The following is an 18,052-nucleotide window of genomic DNA, read 5'->3' as shown; positions in this document are numbered from 1 at the left end:
ACTCTGCCTTGGAAAAATATCTACCATATATAGGCCTCTCATCATTTTATTAGCTCTGACACTTCAGAGAAAATATTTTAAGTAGCTTATGCCCTCTGATTCAGGAAGCACAGAGGTGAACCTCTTCTGCACCATTTCCAAAGGTCTGGAAAATCTGCTCATCCAGTGTGACCAAAATAGAAACACAAAAACCATGTGATGCACCATCAAGAACTCTCAGAGACAGGAAGTGAATGATAGGCTTTCGTTAGCAGCAAAAAGGGAGCACGACATCTCGGAGATTGAGGGAGGAGCAGTGCCCCAATCGCCTTTATACCGGGGTCTGTGGGAGGAGCCAGACAGGTATACTTAGTTTACCACACCATGCAAGGCTCTTTACAGAACATTATCAAATTTTAAAAAAATGATGCTCAGCCCTACTAGTGTTACAGGTTGCATTTTGAGTATAGCAGATATGTCTGAGAATGTTTCATCTAAAATATGCTGAAATAAAGACCATTTTGGGAATCATACATAGGCCTCCAAATAGTAGCCAAGATGTGGGGTTGAGATTGCAAAGGGACCTGGAAAAGGCATGTAATAAGGGTAATGACACAATTGTAATGGGGGATTTCAATATGCAAGGCGATTGGGAAAATCAGGTTGGTGTCGGATTGCAAGAGAGAGAATTTGTTGAATGCCTACGAGATGGTTTTTTATAAAGCAGCTTGTGCTTGAGCCTACTTGGGGAAAGGGTATCTTAGATCTGGCATTGTGTAATAACCCAGATCTTATTAGGGAGTTTAACCTAAAGGAATCCTTACATCCCAGAGTCCTGAGAGAGGTTGCTGATGAGATAATGGATGCATTGGTCATGATCTTTTAAGAATCACGTGATTCTGGCATGGATCTGGAGGACTGGAATATTGCAAATGTCACTCCACTCTTTAAGAAGAGAGGAAAGCAAAAGAAAGGAAATTAGCCTAACCTCAGTGGTTGAGAAAGTGTTGGAGTCCGTTATTAAGGATGAGGTTTTGGGGTACTTGGAAACTAATGATAAAATAATTCAAAGTCAACATGGTTTCTGTCATAGGAAATCTTGCTTGACAAATCTGTTAGAATTATTTGAGGAAGTAATAAGCAGAGTGGAGAAAGGAGAGGCAGTGGATGTCATTTGGATTTTCAGAAGGCGTTTGATAAGGTGCCACATGAGGCTACTTAACAAGATCAAATCCTATGATGCTACAGGATAGATACTGGCATGGATATCAGAATGGCTGACAGGCAGGAGGCAGCGAGTGGGAATAAAGGGGCCTTTTCTGGTTGGCTGCCAGAGACTAGTGGTGTTCTGCAGGGTCAGTATGGGGACCGCTACTTTTCATTTTGCTTGTCAGTGAATTAGATAGTGGAATTGACGGCTTTGTGGCAAAGTTTGCGGATGATGTGAAGATAAGTGGAGGGGTAGGTAGTGCTGAGAAAGCAATGCGATTGCAGCAGGACATAGACAAATTGGAAGAATGGGCAGAAGAGTGGCAGATGGAATGCAATGTTGGGAAATATATGATAATGCATTTTTGTAAAAGGAACAATAGTGCAGACTGTTAACTAAATGGGGAGAAGGCTGAAACATCAGAGGTGCAGATGGACTTGGGAGTCCTAGTGCAAGTCTCACTGAAGGTTTACAAGTTGAATCTCTGGTAAAGAAGGCAAATACAATGTTAGTATTTATTTCAAGGGGAATAGAATATAAAAGCAAGGGGATAATGCTGCGCCTTTAAAAGACACCAGTCAGGCTGCACTTGGAATATTGTCAACGGTTTTGGGCCCCATATCTCAGAATGGATGTTTTGCTATTGGAGAGAGTCCAGAGATGGTTTATGTTGATAATTCTGGGAATGAAGGAGTTAACATATGAGGAGCATTTGGCAGCTTTGGGCCTGTAATCACTGGAATTTGAAGAATGTGGGGGAGATCTCATTGAAACTTACGTTGAAAGGACTAGCTAGGGTGGAAATGGAGAGGATGTTTCCTATGATGTCTGGTAGAAGACACAACCTCAAAATTGAAGGGCAACCCTTTAGAACAGAGGTAAGGAGGAATTCTTTAGCCAGAGAGTAGTAAATCTGTGGAATGCTCTGCCATGGGCTGTGGTGGAGGACAAGTCCACGGATATATTTAAGGTGGAAGTTGATCGTTTCCTGATCAGTCAGGGTATCAAAGGATATGGCGAGAAGGCAGGTGTATGGGGTTAAGTGGGATCCGGGATCAGCCATGATGGAATGGCAGAGCAGACTCGATGGGCTGAATGGCATAGTTCTGTTCCTTTGTCTTATATTTCATTTATAAAATTATGCGAGGCAAAGATAGGGTAGGCAGTCAGAATTTTTCTCCCAGGGTAGAAATATTAAACACTAGAGAACCTGCATTTAAAGAGAGAGAGGAGGAAACTTTAAAGGAGATGTGCAGGACAATATTTTTTTTATGGAGAGAACAACAGATGCCTGGAAGGGACTGCTGGGGTTAGCAGTGGTTGTAGATACAGTAGTGGCATTTAAGAGGTTCTTGGACAGGCATACGGATATGCAAGGAATGGACGGATATGGATTGTATGCAGGCAGAAGGGAATTAGCTTATTTTTGCATCAAGCTCGATGCAGATGGGCCAAAGGACCTGTTCAGCATTTTATTTTATGTTACTATTACACAGATTATCGATGTTTTAATTTCTTTGTTTTGCTTATTACAGATGCAGCAGTTCTACTTCATCAGGTCTCTTACCGTGACGACGGTCAACTGACTGGTCCATCCCTGTAGTAGATCACATTGCGATGGCTCTTCTGGCTGAAGGCAAATCTGAACGACAGCTCAGCAGCTTCACCTGCACCTTGGAGAAGGTGGAAAGCTGCACCAGGAAAGGGATTTACTACCAACAAGCCAAACTGCTTCAACCCAATGAGGATGCATATAGCATCGCTCAACTCAATGACAGAACCTTTGTTATTGTCAATGTAGGGGGCAATAAGTATCAGATTCCATGGACTACACTGGACCAGATCCCACTGACACGCCTGGGCAAGCTGAAAGCCTGCAGCAATTATGAGGAAATCATGAATATCTGTGACGATTACGATGTAAACCACAATGAATTTTTCTTTGACCGCAACCCTTGTGCCTTCAGAACTATCATGACGTTCCTGACAGCTGGGAAACTCAGACTCCTCAGAGAAATGTGTGCCCTCTCCTTCCAGGAGGAGCTAGTTTACTGGGGCATTGAGGACGAAAACCTGGAGTGGTGTTGTCGCCGTAAACTCTACCAGAAGGTGGAGGATTTTGAAGAGATCAAGAGGGATTTTGAAGTGCTCCTTACTGAAGAACCACAGGGTGCCTTTGATGATACAACCCGGCTGGGTTATTGCATGAAGAAGCTCAGGGACATGGTGGAGAATCCCGATTCAGGAATTCCAGGAAAGATCTTCGCCTGCCTCTCAGTTCTATTTGTGACAATCACTACTGTAAGTCTCTGCGTCAGCACCATGCCTGATCTAAGGCAGGAAGAGGAAAGGGTAAGTCTCTGTTCCAAATATTTGATCAGAGCACTGAGCATCAGCAAAAATTGCAGCTGTTTGTAGAGGCATACAGTCATATAGCCCAACATGTCCATGCAGACAATGTTGCCCCGTAAACTAGTCCTCTTGGAGCAGAAGTCTATTAGCAAAAACTACCCAAGGCTTTTTAAGAGGACATTATCAAATAAAAAATGGATGCTGAGCCTCATTGTTACCTTGAGTACAGCAAATAATCATATGTGAAAGAGCTATATTTCATCTATCATTAATTGCTTGGTCATGGATTTCTGAATGGTCTTTCTCTGTCTCTTCAATAGCTAATGAATCCTCTTCAAAATAAAGGAGTCCAAAGTGCTTTAGGTTGTTCCAAGGTCACAAAAATGAGTTTCTAGGCTACCTTCTCTTTGCTTCTGGGCTACCTCCCAGCACTCTGCACTTCTCAACCCCTCTCTCTAATATTCTCCTTCAAACCTATCAAACCTTTGATCGTCGATCCCATTATCTCCTCGGGGAGATCTAGTTGCCTCCAATTAAACAGAAAATGCTGTAAATACTCAGCATGTCAGACAGTGGATAGTTCCTTTCCTGATATTTGACCTGAAATGATTTCCTTCAAATGCTGTCTAGCCTGCTGAATGTTTACAATATTTTTTGGTTGCAGAATCAGAAGTCAGAATTGAACCTGACTTGGTGGAGCTTTGAGGCACATTGCTAACCACAGCGCCTGATGTATTTATTATTTTGACCTTGCACATAGGGTTATACAGCACAAAAACAGGCCCTTCTGCCCACTTTGTCTGTGTCAACCATTATGCCTACCAATGCTAATCACTCTTACCTGCATTAGGCCTGAATCTCTCTACTCCTTTCCTAGCCAGGTACCCTCTCACTTCCTCTGCAGCTCATACAATAGCATCACCACCTTCTTGTTACACTTGTGGCACATATACAAAGAGTCGGTCCCACAGGTACCAACCAATGGACGCCAACCCACAGTGGGGAGAACAAATGACTTAATTTAAGGCAGCCTGTGCTCAATTCATCTGAAGCAACAGACAAAATACTGGGGGAATTCAGCAGGTCAGGCAGCATCTGTGGAGGGAAAGGGATAGTTGATGTTTTGGGTATAGGCTCTTCATTTGGACTTCATGCCAGCCATTGGAAATGAAAAGGTAAAGAGAGGATATAGGGCCAGAGGTGGGTGGCCTAGAGGAAAAAGGTGGTTGGAGATGGGAGAAAGCACCATAGACGGGGTAAGGATTCCTTACCAAAGAAATGTGAAGAAGCACACGTGACGGAAAAACAGAACACCATGGTGGGCCCAGAACTTATTGAGGTGCAGCTGCAGGATAACAAAGTTGTGGCCTCTGCTGAGGACAAACTACTCTGTATCCGAGACGGAAAGTCGAAGGGGATGATGAAATCCGATGCAGGATCGTGAACTGGAACATCAACTGTCCAATTCCTCCCTCGGATGCTGCCCAACCCATAAAGTTCCTCCAGCATCTTGTGTTGCACGAAACTCCAGTATCTTCTGTCTCGTGTCTTTGGTCAAATTTGTGGATCTGGAATTAATCACAAAGGATTTAAATTAATATGTTCACATTTAAAATAAGCTTCTAATGCAGGAGTCCCCAACCTTTTTTATGCCATGGATCGATACCATTAAGCAAGGGCAGCCCAGGTTGGGAACTTCAGATCTAGAGTCATTATTACATTGAAGGTTAGTGCAGGAGAAGTAATCACAGATCTTTTGTTGATTATATTCTATATGGTAGATTTGCCTGAGATATGGTTTATTGCAATCCACTTCAACCTTAAGACAGGGGTATCTTCTGATAGGCAAATGTAGTGGCGGAGTTCACAGAATTATAAGATAATAAAATGGGATTATATTAAAAGTCGCTTGATGGTCAGAATGAAAGTTGTTGGGCCGAATTGTCTGTTTTTATACTGTATGGTAGGTTCTAAGTTGGTCATCATGCTGTCTAATAAACATAATAAAACACAGAGCCTACTTTTCCCTCGCTATTTAGTAAACACATCTACAAATCCAATCAACAGTTTCTTTGTTTGCGGTGGTCAGCAGCAGTAGACCACCCCTGAGTTTGTCAGATACCACGTTCAGGCACAGATACTTTGGCCCTGCTTTTAGCAGTTTGAGATTATTGGTAGGTGTATTCTCCATCCCAGTGTACGATGTAAGCAAGCTCCGGCCTTATTGAAGAGGAGATTAGTTGAGCAGGTAAACTATTGGAGAATTTTCACCCCAAATTGTTTTATTCTCAAAGTAAACAAATCTGCTTCAGAAAATAAATCATAATTTGGTTAATCTTATTAGTATCAATCTCTTTCTTGGATTACATCTATTAAACCTACTGCAGCCATGAAATCAATTGTGGAGATATTTACATCCTGCAATCACCGTGTCTTCTGATTTAATGAAAGTTCTACACCATTGCTGCCTGACTGAAAGGCAAAATGTGAAGGCAGATTATTAGCTGAACTGCTTAGAGAAACGTTAGCCACAGACATAGAGAAAAATATATCTGCAGTCACAACCATCAGCCTGCCTCAATAAATGGTACTGAAGATATCTCCTCTGGGTCCAATTAACTCCAAACAATTGCTTAATCTATGCTCCAGCAATACAATCTTGTAAAAAAAAACTATACTAGGCAACAAAGACACTGTGGTGACTACGTCGCGACAAATTGCATTAATACTGCTCGAAACATTGTGTGTGGTGGGTCACGTGATGTGATGGTTATTCCAAGATGTGTCACAGTAGAATATTTGATGCGGAAACACAGGAAAGGTTTAAAAGGTTCAAGGGTTCATTTTAATATCAAATTATGTATGCAAAATACAACTCTGAGATTCGCCTTCTCCGGACAGCCGTGAAATACAGCAAAAATCATAGAAGTCATTGAGAGGAAAATCTTCAACACCACCCCTCCAATGAAAAAGAAACACTAATTCCCAACCCCCTCCTTCAAACAAAAACAAATCACCCACCCTGAAAATGACAGCCCCCAAACCCCCCTCTCTCTCACACAAAAAATAACAACAGCTCTGCCCTATGGAGAAACAGCAACGATCATCAGGCCCTCAAGGCCCCAACCTCTCTGTCATGACCAAAACCTTGAATGAAGAAGAATTAAAGCAAAGAACATTAGAACATTCAGTAGGGCAGGCAGCAACTGGAGAGGGGGAGAGGGATGGGGTGGGGTAGAGAGGGATTGGAGAGGTGGGGTACAGAGTGAGAATAAATAGTATTAACAAAATTTATTCTATTTGAAATTTCTACCATTCAACGTAAAAGCAACTGGGTGTTGTGTTGAAGAGAGGTGAAGACAGAGGGATTTCCAAAGTCTTGGACTTTGCTGATGGCATACCATGAGTGCTGCAAAGTTGAGTTTACTGTCATATACATGGCACATGTACTCATAGGTGAAATGTAAAACTTAATTGCAGCTGCATCGCAAGCATCTGATGAGCGTATTCACAAGAGAAGCATAAATGATAAAGAATCGTTATGAGAACGAACACAGTTGGAACAAAAAAAAAATCCATAGACCCAAGTTCTGCAGATGCTGGAAATCTAGGGCAATACACACAATGTGCTGGAGGAGCTCAGAGGGTCAGGAGGCATCTATGGATGGGAGGAAACGGTTGGCGTTTAGGGCCGAGACCCTTCATCAGGACTCTGAATGGAAAAAAATCCATTGTAGTGCAAAGTGATCATTGTATAGTGAATAGAGTAGTGATTAGATTGGGGAAACTAACAGAGGCCAGGATTGGAGTACTGGAGCATTGAAGGCCACAGACCAGGATTGGAGTACTGTACAGGAGTGTTGAAGGTCACAGACCTAACATGAAATTAAAACAAATGATGAAGTATTGCAACAAGGTTGATGGTTGAACAAAATTTGATGAAAGTTGGGATTTGGGAGCCAAGTTTAAGAGATGAGCTGAACTGGACAGGGAATGAAAGGAGCATAGGCAGCTGAATGTTGCACAGGATGGGTCAAAAAGTAGCAAAGACTGATGGTTTCAGCAGTAGATAAGTCAAGGCAATAGGATGTCTGGTTAATAGTATTATTATGGATATGAAGCCTGAAATAAAGATGGAAATACTCAACAGGTTGGGCAGCAGCTGCAGAGAGGAAGAATTGACATTTCAGGTCAGAACCTTTAATGAAATAGTAGAGGTAGAAAGAGATGGTCTTGTTGATAGGAGGTAGTCAGTAAGGTCTGTTGCATGTGCTGTATCCCATGGGAATATCAGCATTCCAGTTAACCAGCCCTTTTCTGATTATTGCTCATGGATCTGGTCCAATCCGCAAGCTCACCCCCTATTGAACCCACATGTACTAATGTGAAATGAATAGAAAGGACCAGTCCAACTAAGCTATTGAGTCCCTCCTGTGAGATGTGAAGGGCGCCAAGCAGTAATTTAGTGAATTCTGTGCCCATTTCCTTAGAATTATTTCCAAAGACATTTGAATAATTTAAAAATGTTTCTGATACATCAAAAACAGGGCAAAAACTTAAATAATTAAAAGATTAATGATTAAAAATTTTTTTTTAAACATTAATTTATTCACCTGGATCTATGGACATTTTTGGGATCAGTGACCACCTCAGCTGTGTGTGTGCGCTCCACTACTGGGCTGACTGTTCAACCTCCCACTTGTCTCCAAATACACATCTCAATGCCTGGATGAGGAATTTGTGAATGAGCTAGACAGTGAAACAGTGATGTCTGTCTAGTAATTCTCTGCCAACAAGGATGACCACAATCTGGTCTATTGTCTGACTTGCCATATATCTTAAAGGAACATCAGAAATTTATTTAGTTTGCCCTTATTCCATGGAAAACACTTAGCTTCAAACTGAATTACATTGTGCAGTTGTCTTAAGAGAACCATTCTCATAAGCATTGTGCAATAACTGTTTTTGGAAAGAAAGCTGTTCATCGTGCATTACTAAATACCCATGGATCCTTGAACTGTGACTGTTACTAAACAGACAATGATCATCTCTTGGGGAAAGCCATCAAGAATGAAACATTTATGTACTTAAAGCAAATGATCTGCAGAATAGAAACCAGCCTCTTTTTTTAGCTGGAATTATAGCTTTATCTTCCAATGAAGCCTGTAATGTAATTGGCCGGCTGATCTCATTACCAGAAAGAACAGGTCTAATTATGTTTATCATATCTTTACCAAAAAGGTATCTATTAAAAATGAACTATGCCATAAATAATACAATTAACAAGTTTGCTAATTATCTAAAGCTCTTCTGCAATTATTCATCTGCAGATAGTGAGCTTTAACATGTAAGTATCTTTTTCAGAATACTGATCATTTGAATGTTATTTTTAAACCTGTAAACAAGACACAAGAAGAATGCAAGAGCTCACAAAAAAAAACCTTCCCTGGTTTATACTTTAAGGAGGTGAGGTGAGATTTCTTCCTACGGGAGGGGCTGTCTGAAAGTTGGAAGCGGCGGATATTCAATAGCAACTTTGAAGGAAATTTGATGAAGGGGGAGAAAATTTCTGGACTCAGGGAGGCACTAATTGGTTAGCACTTTCAAGGAGGCAACACAAACACAACGTGCATAAGTGACATTCTTCTGTGCTCTAAAATTCTATGAATCTAAGCTTCTACAAAAGAGATCATTTTGCCTGCATTTAGTAATTGTAAAAACAGTTTTCAAAGGCAGCAACAGATTAATTGCTGAGGTGGCTGTATACCATAATAAAATCCACCAGTTTAGTATATACCAGCACATTGTAGAACATTAACACTTTTTCTGGTGTTAGTTTTACCCCTTTACAAAGGAGAAGGAGATAGGGGAGGGGCAAAGGGAAAAAAGGAGAAAGTATATGGAAAGGTAAGATACGATGAAATGGGAAAGGTGATAAGAAAGGAGAGGAAGACAGGATGGATAGATGAACAGGTAGTGGAAGATCTGCCCCAATATGTAAAGGACAGTCTTTACATATGTGTAATTTCCATTATCAAGCTGGTTCAATACAATAAAACGTTCTGCTCTTAGATTTTTTTTTCCTGCTGGAATCTACATCCCTTGTTTATGATCCTGTGTTTATTCCTGTGTGATTAGAAAAGTATAATCTTGCCAAGGATGAACATAATTACTCTATAGTGATATTTTGCCAACTGGTTAGTGGCATTTGTAATGAATACTTATTTGCATTATTTTAAGATATTTTTCGGCATCATCAGTGCATGAATTCCAGCAGTGAGCTTGCAGAAAAGTTAGTAGTTGTTTGCAATGCATCAAGGATCAAAAATTCTGCAGATACTTTATCATGTAATATTCCATTTTAGCAATAATGCAGCTGGTGAATCTTCAATTAAGTTGAAAGATAGAAATATCTTTTTGAACCTGTCATAGTATTAATGTCATAATACTGCATTAAACAGCTTCAGAAATTGTTTTTCATTGAATTACAGAGGAGCTCAATGTGCAAATGCTAGTGTGTGTTTAATCCATAAAGCTTACGGGAGGCAGTGAGGGAAAAGGAGAAAAGTGGTGAGTTGAAACAAAAATGTCGTGGAAAGGGGAGAAAGAGGGAAATTTACATTGCACAGATCTCCTTGTATTCAATGAGATGATCCCCCGTCCTGTTAATTCCACTGGCACTCTGTCCAGGATTTAATTCAACGATGAGGGAGTTTAGCAGAGAAGAAGCAATTCAGCCAATTTTATCCATGTTGTCAGCCAACACTGGTGAAAAATCTGGGCACAAGTCAACACCAGAGCAACAGAGATAAGGAAAAGAGGGACATGGACTATTTTCTTTTTAATTTGTTCAATATAAATTGCATTTGTTAATCCATTATTTATTTGGATTTATTGCCTAGACTTCCATTTTCAGTTTTTAAACCACTTCCAGTCAGACTGTTGGATGCAAGAGTGGAATCACAAGCTGTTTTCTAGTCCTCTGGATAGACAATGTTATTATGAACTTTGAGTAAAAATTTCCAACAACTCTGCAAACAAACTCTGCAAAAAGATGTTTTATCTAGAGAACTAACATAATATGTTCAGCTGCACAAGTTAATGGTTATTTTTTAAAAATTTAAAAAACTTGCTGGTTTATTGCTGCAAAGGAGTCCGGGCAGTGTCAATTGTATTCAAAACTGTTGTGAAAAGAATCAATGGAAATATACATGGTACATTGTCAGTACTCTTCAGTAGTTGTGCCTCGTTGGTCATAGTGTTTTCAGTGTCTCTGAGCTGCTTTCGAAGCAGAAGCTCCCAGTTTAAGATGCTGAAAGGAAGAGATTTCCCTTGTGTAAATAATGGACCTGACGCTAGAACAGTATTTTCTCCTTTTGTCTACTTTCCTTAAGGGGCTGCAGATTGATGAGCTTATTTCCATAGGATGTAGTTGCTCTTGAATTTTGCACAAGAGATATGCAATGATCATGGGGTGGGGTTAAGTGTCCTACAGGCCCTTTGACCCTCAAGCATCCCCCCTCACCCAAATCCATTCATCGACTTCATACATCCATCAACTTCCTTGAGATTCTACCAAGAGGTAACTTACAGTGGATAATTAACTTAAAACATTACAGCACAGGCCCTTCAGTGCATAATGTTGTACTGATCTTTTAACCAATTCTAAGATCAATCTAATCTTTCCCTCATATAAAGTCCTCCATTTTCTACCATCCATGTGCCTATGTAAGTTTCTGAGATGTCCCTAATGTATCTGCTTCTACCATCACTCCTGGTAGGGTGTTCCATCTGCTTACCACTCTAAGTATTTTAACCCTGACATCCCCTCTACACTTACCTCCAATCAAATTAAATCATTTCCACCCAGGGGAAAATGTCTCTGGCCATACTCTTGATCTATGTCTCTTATCATCTTGTACAATTCTATCAAGTGACTTCTCATTAAATGACCAACCCACACCATTCTAGGATGTAGGAGGAAACCAGAGCACTTGGTGGTCACATAGAACAAAAATTCCACACCCACAGGATTGGTGGTGAGTATGAACCTGGGTCACTGGAGCCAAGAGGCATTGGCTCTACAACTGTGCCAACGTAGACTAATGTATTTCAGACAATGACATTCAAATCCTCCCCTAAATTCAGCTAAATCTGGAGCTAGGATCGGTAATGAAGTGACTGATATATAGTAAAGTGCATCTTCTGTTCTTTAAGGGAAATCTGCTAAACATGCATACTCCAGACCAATTAAAACCCATCAACTCTTGCCCTGTGAAATGGGTCAGCAAGTCATTCAGTTGAAGTATTATTAGGAATAGAGATTAAATGCTGGTTTTATGAGTACACACACTTCATGCAAATGAATAGAGAATAAATAAAATAGGGACCGGAGTTAATAAGAAGAGGAACTCGGAGGGTCAGGCAGCATCAATTTTGGGAAATGGACAGTCGGTAGTCGGTAGTTGGTAGTTTGGTCAGGACTGAAGGACTGAAGGAGTAGAGGGGAGATAGGCAAAATATAGACGCAAGTAGGAGAGGCGGAGCAAGCCACAGGCAGATCTGGGTGAAGAGGCATTGTGGGGACGGGAAGGGTGGTAGCAATGATAAAGGCTGGGAGCTGATAGGTTGGGGCAAAGAGCTGCAGATTGTGGAATCTACAGTGTACAATATGATCATTAGTCTCTAGTTCCAATTTCTCACCCAATCTCCATAATCCCTTAATTTTCCTAAAGTCTAAAAGTTCATTACTGCCTCTTGAGAGAATTCTGAAGGTTCGCCATCCGGGATGAAATTCTCTCAATCTGTGACTGCCTATCCCCAAGACTACACTTCATTGTTCTACCACTAGAGAAGACATTCTCTCAGGATGTACCCTGTCAAATCCCATAACATTGGTAGGACTAATCAAAATAGGACATACATGGTAAATGGTAGGGCATTGAGGAATGCAGTAGAACAGAGTGACCTAGGAATAATGGTGCATAGTTCCCTGAAGGTGGAATCCCATGTGGGTAGGGTGGTGAAGAAAGCTTTTGGTATGCTGGCCTTTATAAATCAGAGCATTGAGTATAGGAGTTGGGATGTAACGTTAAAATTGTACAAGGCATTGGTGAGGTCAAATTTGGAGTATTGTGACCAGAACTGTACACCAAATTATAGGAAAGATGTCAACAAAACAGAGAGAGTACAGAGGAGATTTACTAGATTGTTACCTAGGTTTCAGCACCTAAGTTACAGAGAAAGGTTGAACAAGTTAGGTCTTTATTCTTTGGAGCGTAGAAGGTTGAGAGGGGACTTGATAGAGGTATTTAAAATTATGAGGGGGGTAGATAGAATTGACGTGGATAGGCTTTTCCCATTGAGAGTAGGGGAGGTTCAAACAAGAAGACATGAGTTGAGAGTTAAGGGGCAAAAGTTTAGGGGTAACACGAGGGGGAACTTCTTTCCTCAGCGTGGTAGCTGTGTGGAACGAGCTTCCGGTAGAAGTGGTAGAGGCAGGTTCAATATTGTCATTTAAAATAAAAAATTGGATAGGTATCTGGACAGGAAAGGAATGGAGGGTTATGGGCTGAGTGCAGGTTGGTGGGACTAGGTGAGAGTAAGCGTTCGGTACAGACTAGAAGGGCCGAAATGGCCTGTTTCCATGCTGTAATTGTTATATGATTATATATAACGAGCATGTGTGTTTCAAGTATCATCTTCCTCTTCTGTACTCCTGTGAGAGAGATTCCTGAATAGACCTTCTGTACATTGAAGATGAACTTGTGACGTAGAATCTACCTTATCTTCTCCTTACACCTTATTGTCTGTCTGCACTTTTTCTGTAACTGACAATATTCTGCATCCTATTATTGGTTTTCCTTTGTATCATTAATGAATTGATCTGAACGGATGGCTTGCAAAACTTAAGAATTTACAATGAATCTTGGTATGTATGTCAATATAAACCCATACCAGACAATGAAATCAGGTAAATTCTATTCTGTTGTTAAGGCCATCACAGTTGGGTATGTCCCTGTCCTAAACAAACGACACTTCCTAGCACTGTTTAGTTGGATTTTGTCATAAGGACCCTTTCTGATCCCTAATGTGATTGATTAGGATACTGATCAGGAATCAAAATACACGATTCCCACCCAGTTAATAGTGAGAACTCTTTTTTTGAATAAAGGAGGCATTTGTAACCAGAGGGGGTACACAGGTTAAGGTGAGGAGTCAGGTAGTTAAAAAGAGAAAAATGTTCATCTCGAGGATGGTTAACATCTGGAACTTGCTGCCTAAAGGGATGTTGGAGGCAGGTACTCTCTCTCACAAGCATCTGGGTGAGCATTTGAATCACCAAGGCGTAGAATGCAACTGACTAAGTGTTGGTCAGTTAGATTAAGACAGATGGGTACTTAACGGTCAGCAGAGACAGGGTGGGCCAAAGTGGCTGTTAGTGCTGAATGACTTCATCTGGTTGGCTCAGTATTCCCTTTAATAAGGTTAATTCATCCATTAAGTCGCTGGATGTGATAGAATGTTCAAATCTTCATCATGTTAAGACGATTTTCCTCTTTCTCTTCCCCTAGGGTGAATGCTCCCAGAAGTGTTACAACATGTTTGTACTGGAGACCGTCTGCGTGGCCTGGTTTTCATTCGAGTTCCTGCTGCGGTTCATCCAAGCGCAGAGCAAGTGTACATTTCTGAGAACACCTCTGAATATCATCGACATAATGGCCATTTTGCCTTATTATATCAGCCTGATTATTGATGCCTTTTCGGTTGAGGAGAAGCCAAGCAGCTCTGGAAACCTGGATTTGGAGAAAATAGGCCTGGTCCTCCGGGTTCTGCGTGCCTTGAGGATTTTGTACGTGATGAGGTTGGTGCGCCATTCTCTGGGGTTACAGACACTAGGACTCACAATTCAACGGTGCACTCGGGAATTCGGGCTGCTTGTACTCTTCCTCTGTGTGGCTATGGCACTGTACTCACCCCTGGTGTTCTTGGCCGAGAGGGAGCTGGGTGCCAAACATGAATTTGCCAGCATTCCCAGCAGCTACTGGTGGGCAGTGATCTCAATGACCACTGTAGGTTACGGAGATATGGTCCCCCGTAGCATCCCTGGTCAAGTAGTGGCTTTGAGCAGTATCCTGAGTGGCATTCTCCTCATGGCATTCCCAGTGACCTCGATCTTTCACACCTTCTCCCGTTCCTACGTGGAGCTGAAAGATCAGCAACAACGCATTTCAAACAGCAAGGCCCAGCTCAAGGGAGACATGAAGTCCCCGAACAGTGACAGCTCTCAGGAAACAGACATCTCCTTCCCAATGAACTTTGATAAAACAAGAGAGTTAAGTACACAGGGGCCAGCACACTGAGAAGAGCATCAAATCAAAGACCTTCATCTCTGTCCAGACTGGAAATGACCAGCATCTTCGCACAAGGTTGTGGAAACCAAGTGTTTATCTTCTCATCTCTGTATTTGGGATTGACTTGTTAACATGGTTGGAGCTGATGCCCAACTTTGAAAAACACATGGAAAAGCCAGACGGCAAACCTTCTGTAGCCTATCACACTGCATACTGCATATATAGTGAGAAAAACATTTGGCATCTTAGTTTTGTACAGTGTCAGGTGGAAAATCAAATTATGCGCAAGTGCTTAGCAGTTAAAAATTCTCGCCTAGACTGTGATAGTGCTGGCACGGTGCATGGTCCGATTCTACTTCTCCTTCATTTGATTTAGTGCATTCTTTAACTGATTTAGTTAACCAGTACATATACCACCTGACGTCGTAACATTTTGTTTGATGAAGAAATGAATTTGAATTCACAATATTAAAATTTTCTTACTTATTGCATCAACCTCTGTCCTCTATCTGATGTAGTTTACTAAAGACTCACCACATTGGGGATTCGAGATAAAAATATTTACAAAGTTTCAACATTTATTTAAGTCTGCTAATTCAAAACCTGGGTAATTCATTCTCTTAAAATTGTGCAAAATTCAATTTAAACCAAGTTTTATGCAGTGAGAAAATATTTTGCAATGTTAAATGAAAGACTGCAGTCAGGCTCCAGATGATGCAATGAATTAGCATATCCAAGCAAACTGACAATGCATTTGCCAGATTTAGGAACAGTGCTGTCAATGTGGTGAATTCATTGATAATTTGGATGATTAGTGACCAGAGTATAAGGAATCAGGAATATTGACCTTTTGCCATTTACACAGAAGACGAGATTCGTCCTTTGAGTGGTTGCATTGTTTGACTGGGTTATTGCTGTGATTCCATTTAGTTAACTGTGTTTAAGGTTGCAACATAAAAATAAATCTAAAGACGAGCACGGGATGTTCACAAATCTAACCAAAACAGCTTCCTGATTTCACTCCTACATGGCAGGGTCTAATGCTAAATTCCAGAATCCCCCATTAGTCAAAATAGATTTTTCTATCTTGGATGGCATTATCATTTCAAACATCATGACTCCATCACCACCCAACATGCATATCCCAAGGGAATACATGCGAAGATTGTGTAATGCTGTTCAAAGGAAAATTAAACAGAACTCCAGATTGTTGCCTGCCTGTACCTCTGTAGCATTGCTTCTCCAGTTCTGTATTTTACCATTGATAATTCTTCCTGCTGCTGATGTGAATATATAGGTACCTTTATTGTCAACCCTTACTTCCAGTCATTCACCATTCATCCCTATCTGGTCTGACACAGTCCAGTCATGGTCTGGCAGTTTCACTTTTATAACCTATAAATATAATGATTTTAAACACAACTTGCGTATAAAATTAATTTTCCTTGTACATTATTGGCACTAAGAGTGAACGCAGCAGAACAGATTCCTCGGTATGTTACTTTGTCACATTCTGTATACAATGGAATAAACTTCTATTCTTTTGCATTCTCTTGCTCCATCTGCTTTTACTTTTGTTTATGGCCCTTTACGCAGAAAGTGAAACAGATGCTTTCTGAAATCACATGTACTCAACATCGTTAGTCACCTCCCCATGCATGTGACCTTGATCAGATCACTTTGAACTTAAAAAAAAACTACAGCACAGCAACAGGTCCTTGTCCCAGCACGTTGTGCCAAACTAATTAAGCTGATAATGGTGCAGAAAAGATCTACGAAGACGCTGCTAGATTCGAGGGTCTAAGCTACCGGGAGAAGTTGGACAGGCGAGGATTTGATTTCCTTGACACACAGGAGATCGAGGGGTGACACTCAAGGTATATAAAAACATGGCGGGGGGTATAGGTAGGGTGAATGCACCTACCTTTTTTCAAGAGTGGAAAGAAACTAAAAACCAGAAGGCATAGTTTTAAGGTGAGAGGAGAAAGACTTAAAAAGAGACACGGGGGGCAGCTTGCCACACAGAGGAGAGTGCATACATGGAATGAGCCGCCAGGGAAAGTAATTGATGGAGAAAACCTACCTACAGCACAGTACAGGCCCTTCGGCCCACAACTAAAAAAAGGTACAGTAATAACGTTGAAAAGGCATTTGGACCAGTTCATAGGTAGGAGGGGTGCTGGATATGGATCAAATGTGGGCAATTTAGATGGTAGGCCCCAGCAATGGCATAGACAAGTTGGGGCAAAATGCCTGGTTCCATAATAGAGCATTGCTCTGTTACTAAGAACTCTTTTGACTGGCTTCTAACTTAGATTTACAATTCAATTTCAAAATGTTTTGTATGTGTAGTCTATTGTTGCTGCATTAAAGCAATGGTTAAGCATTTTTGACCTTCTTTTCTACCACTTTCGGTGCAGCCTAGGGTATCAATCCCAACATTGTGTTGCTTTATCCAGAGACATTACAGAAACGGCCAGTCCTGCTCAACAAATCTGTACCTAATCCTACTCGGTTACCATTTCATTCTCTGCTTAGAATCTACACATTAGGGGCAACTTATAGTGGCCAATCAGCCTATCAACCTGCATATCTTTGGGATGTGGAGGGAAACCAGAGGACCTGGAAGAAAACCACACAGCTGTGTGCAAACTCTGCACGGACAGAAGTCAAGACTAAACTTGGTTCATTGGTGCATTGTGGCAGCACATGACCCAGCTTATTGACCACATTACATAGTTCATGTCAATTATATTTTGAAGTGTAGAAGTGCCCTCTAGGGATTGGAAAGTGTCTGTGGGATTAAGGCATGATTTGACCTCCTGCTCTTGATGGTTTAGGCCGAGTTGGTTAGCTCGTGGTCTTCACAGAGGCTGCCCACGGACTGATACTTTTAAGCCCAAGTTACCTCAGCATTGATAGGTTCAGGTTTGGTTGTACTCCATTTCCTTTTGGAGGAATTGTGGATTGAACACAATTTTGTAATCCTGTTGGTAGAGAAATCCTAAACTTTAGCTTGACTCAGGATAGGGTTATGGCTTCGGATTCATGGATGCAGCAGCTTTGGATGATAGTTGATTTTGGTCGTTTCTCATTGTGGAAATAACATACCAGTTACTTTTTAAAAATGTCTCCTAATAGCAAACGGTCATTCTAA

At 41.1% G+C, this 18,052-nt stretch overlaps 1 protein-coding gene across 2 annotated transcripts in view; it reads left to right on the top strand.

Moving 5' to 3' along the window:
- LOC132405790 (potassium voltage-gated channel subfamily G member 2-like) overlaps nucleotides 1-16,367 on the top strand; it is a 55,504-nt gene extending 39,137 nt beyond the window's left edge. For both annotated transcript variants that reach the window (XM_059990873.1, XM_059990819.1), the window contains exons 2-3: nucleotides 2,725-3,541; nucleotides 14,116-16,367. In XM_059990873.1, coding sequence (XP_059846856.1) covers nucleotides 2,807-3,541; nucleotides 14,116-14,904 — 1,524 coding nt within the window. In that variant the 5' untranslated portion in view covers nucleotides 2,725-2,806 and the 3' untranslated portion in view covers nucleotides 14,905-16,367. The remainder of the gene's footprint in view (nucleotides 1-2,724; nucleotides 3,542-14,115) is intronic.
- Nucleotides 16,368-18,052: the final 1,685 nt, after the last annotated feature.

This window comes from Hypanus sabinus, chromosome 1 (genome assembly GCF_030144855.1).
Source record: "Hypanus sabinus isolate sHypSab1 chromosome 1, sHypSab1.hap1, whole genome shotgun sequence".
Lineage (NCBI taxonomy): Eukaryota > Metazoa > Chordata > Chondrichthyes > Myliobatiformes > Dasyatidae > Hypanus > Hypanus sabinus.
The sequence above is the reverse complement of the archived record's forward strand: the minus strand, read 5'-3'. Positions and strand labels throughout refer to the sequence as shown.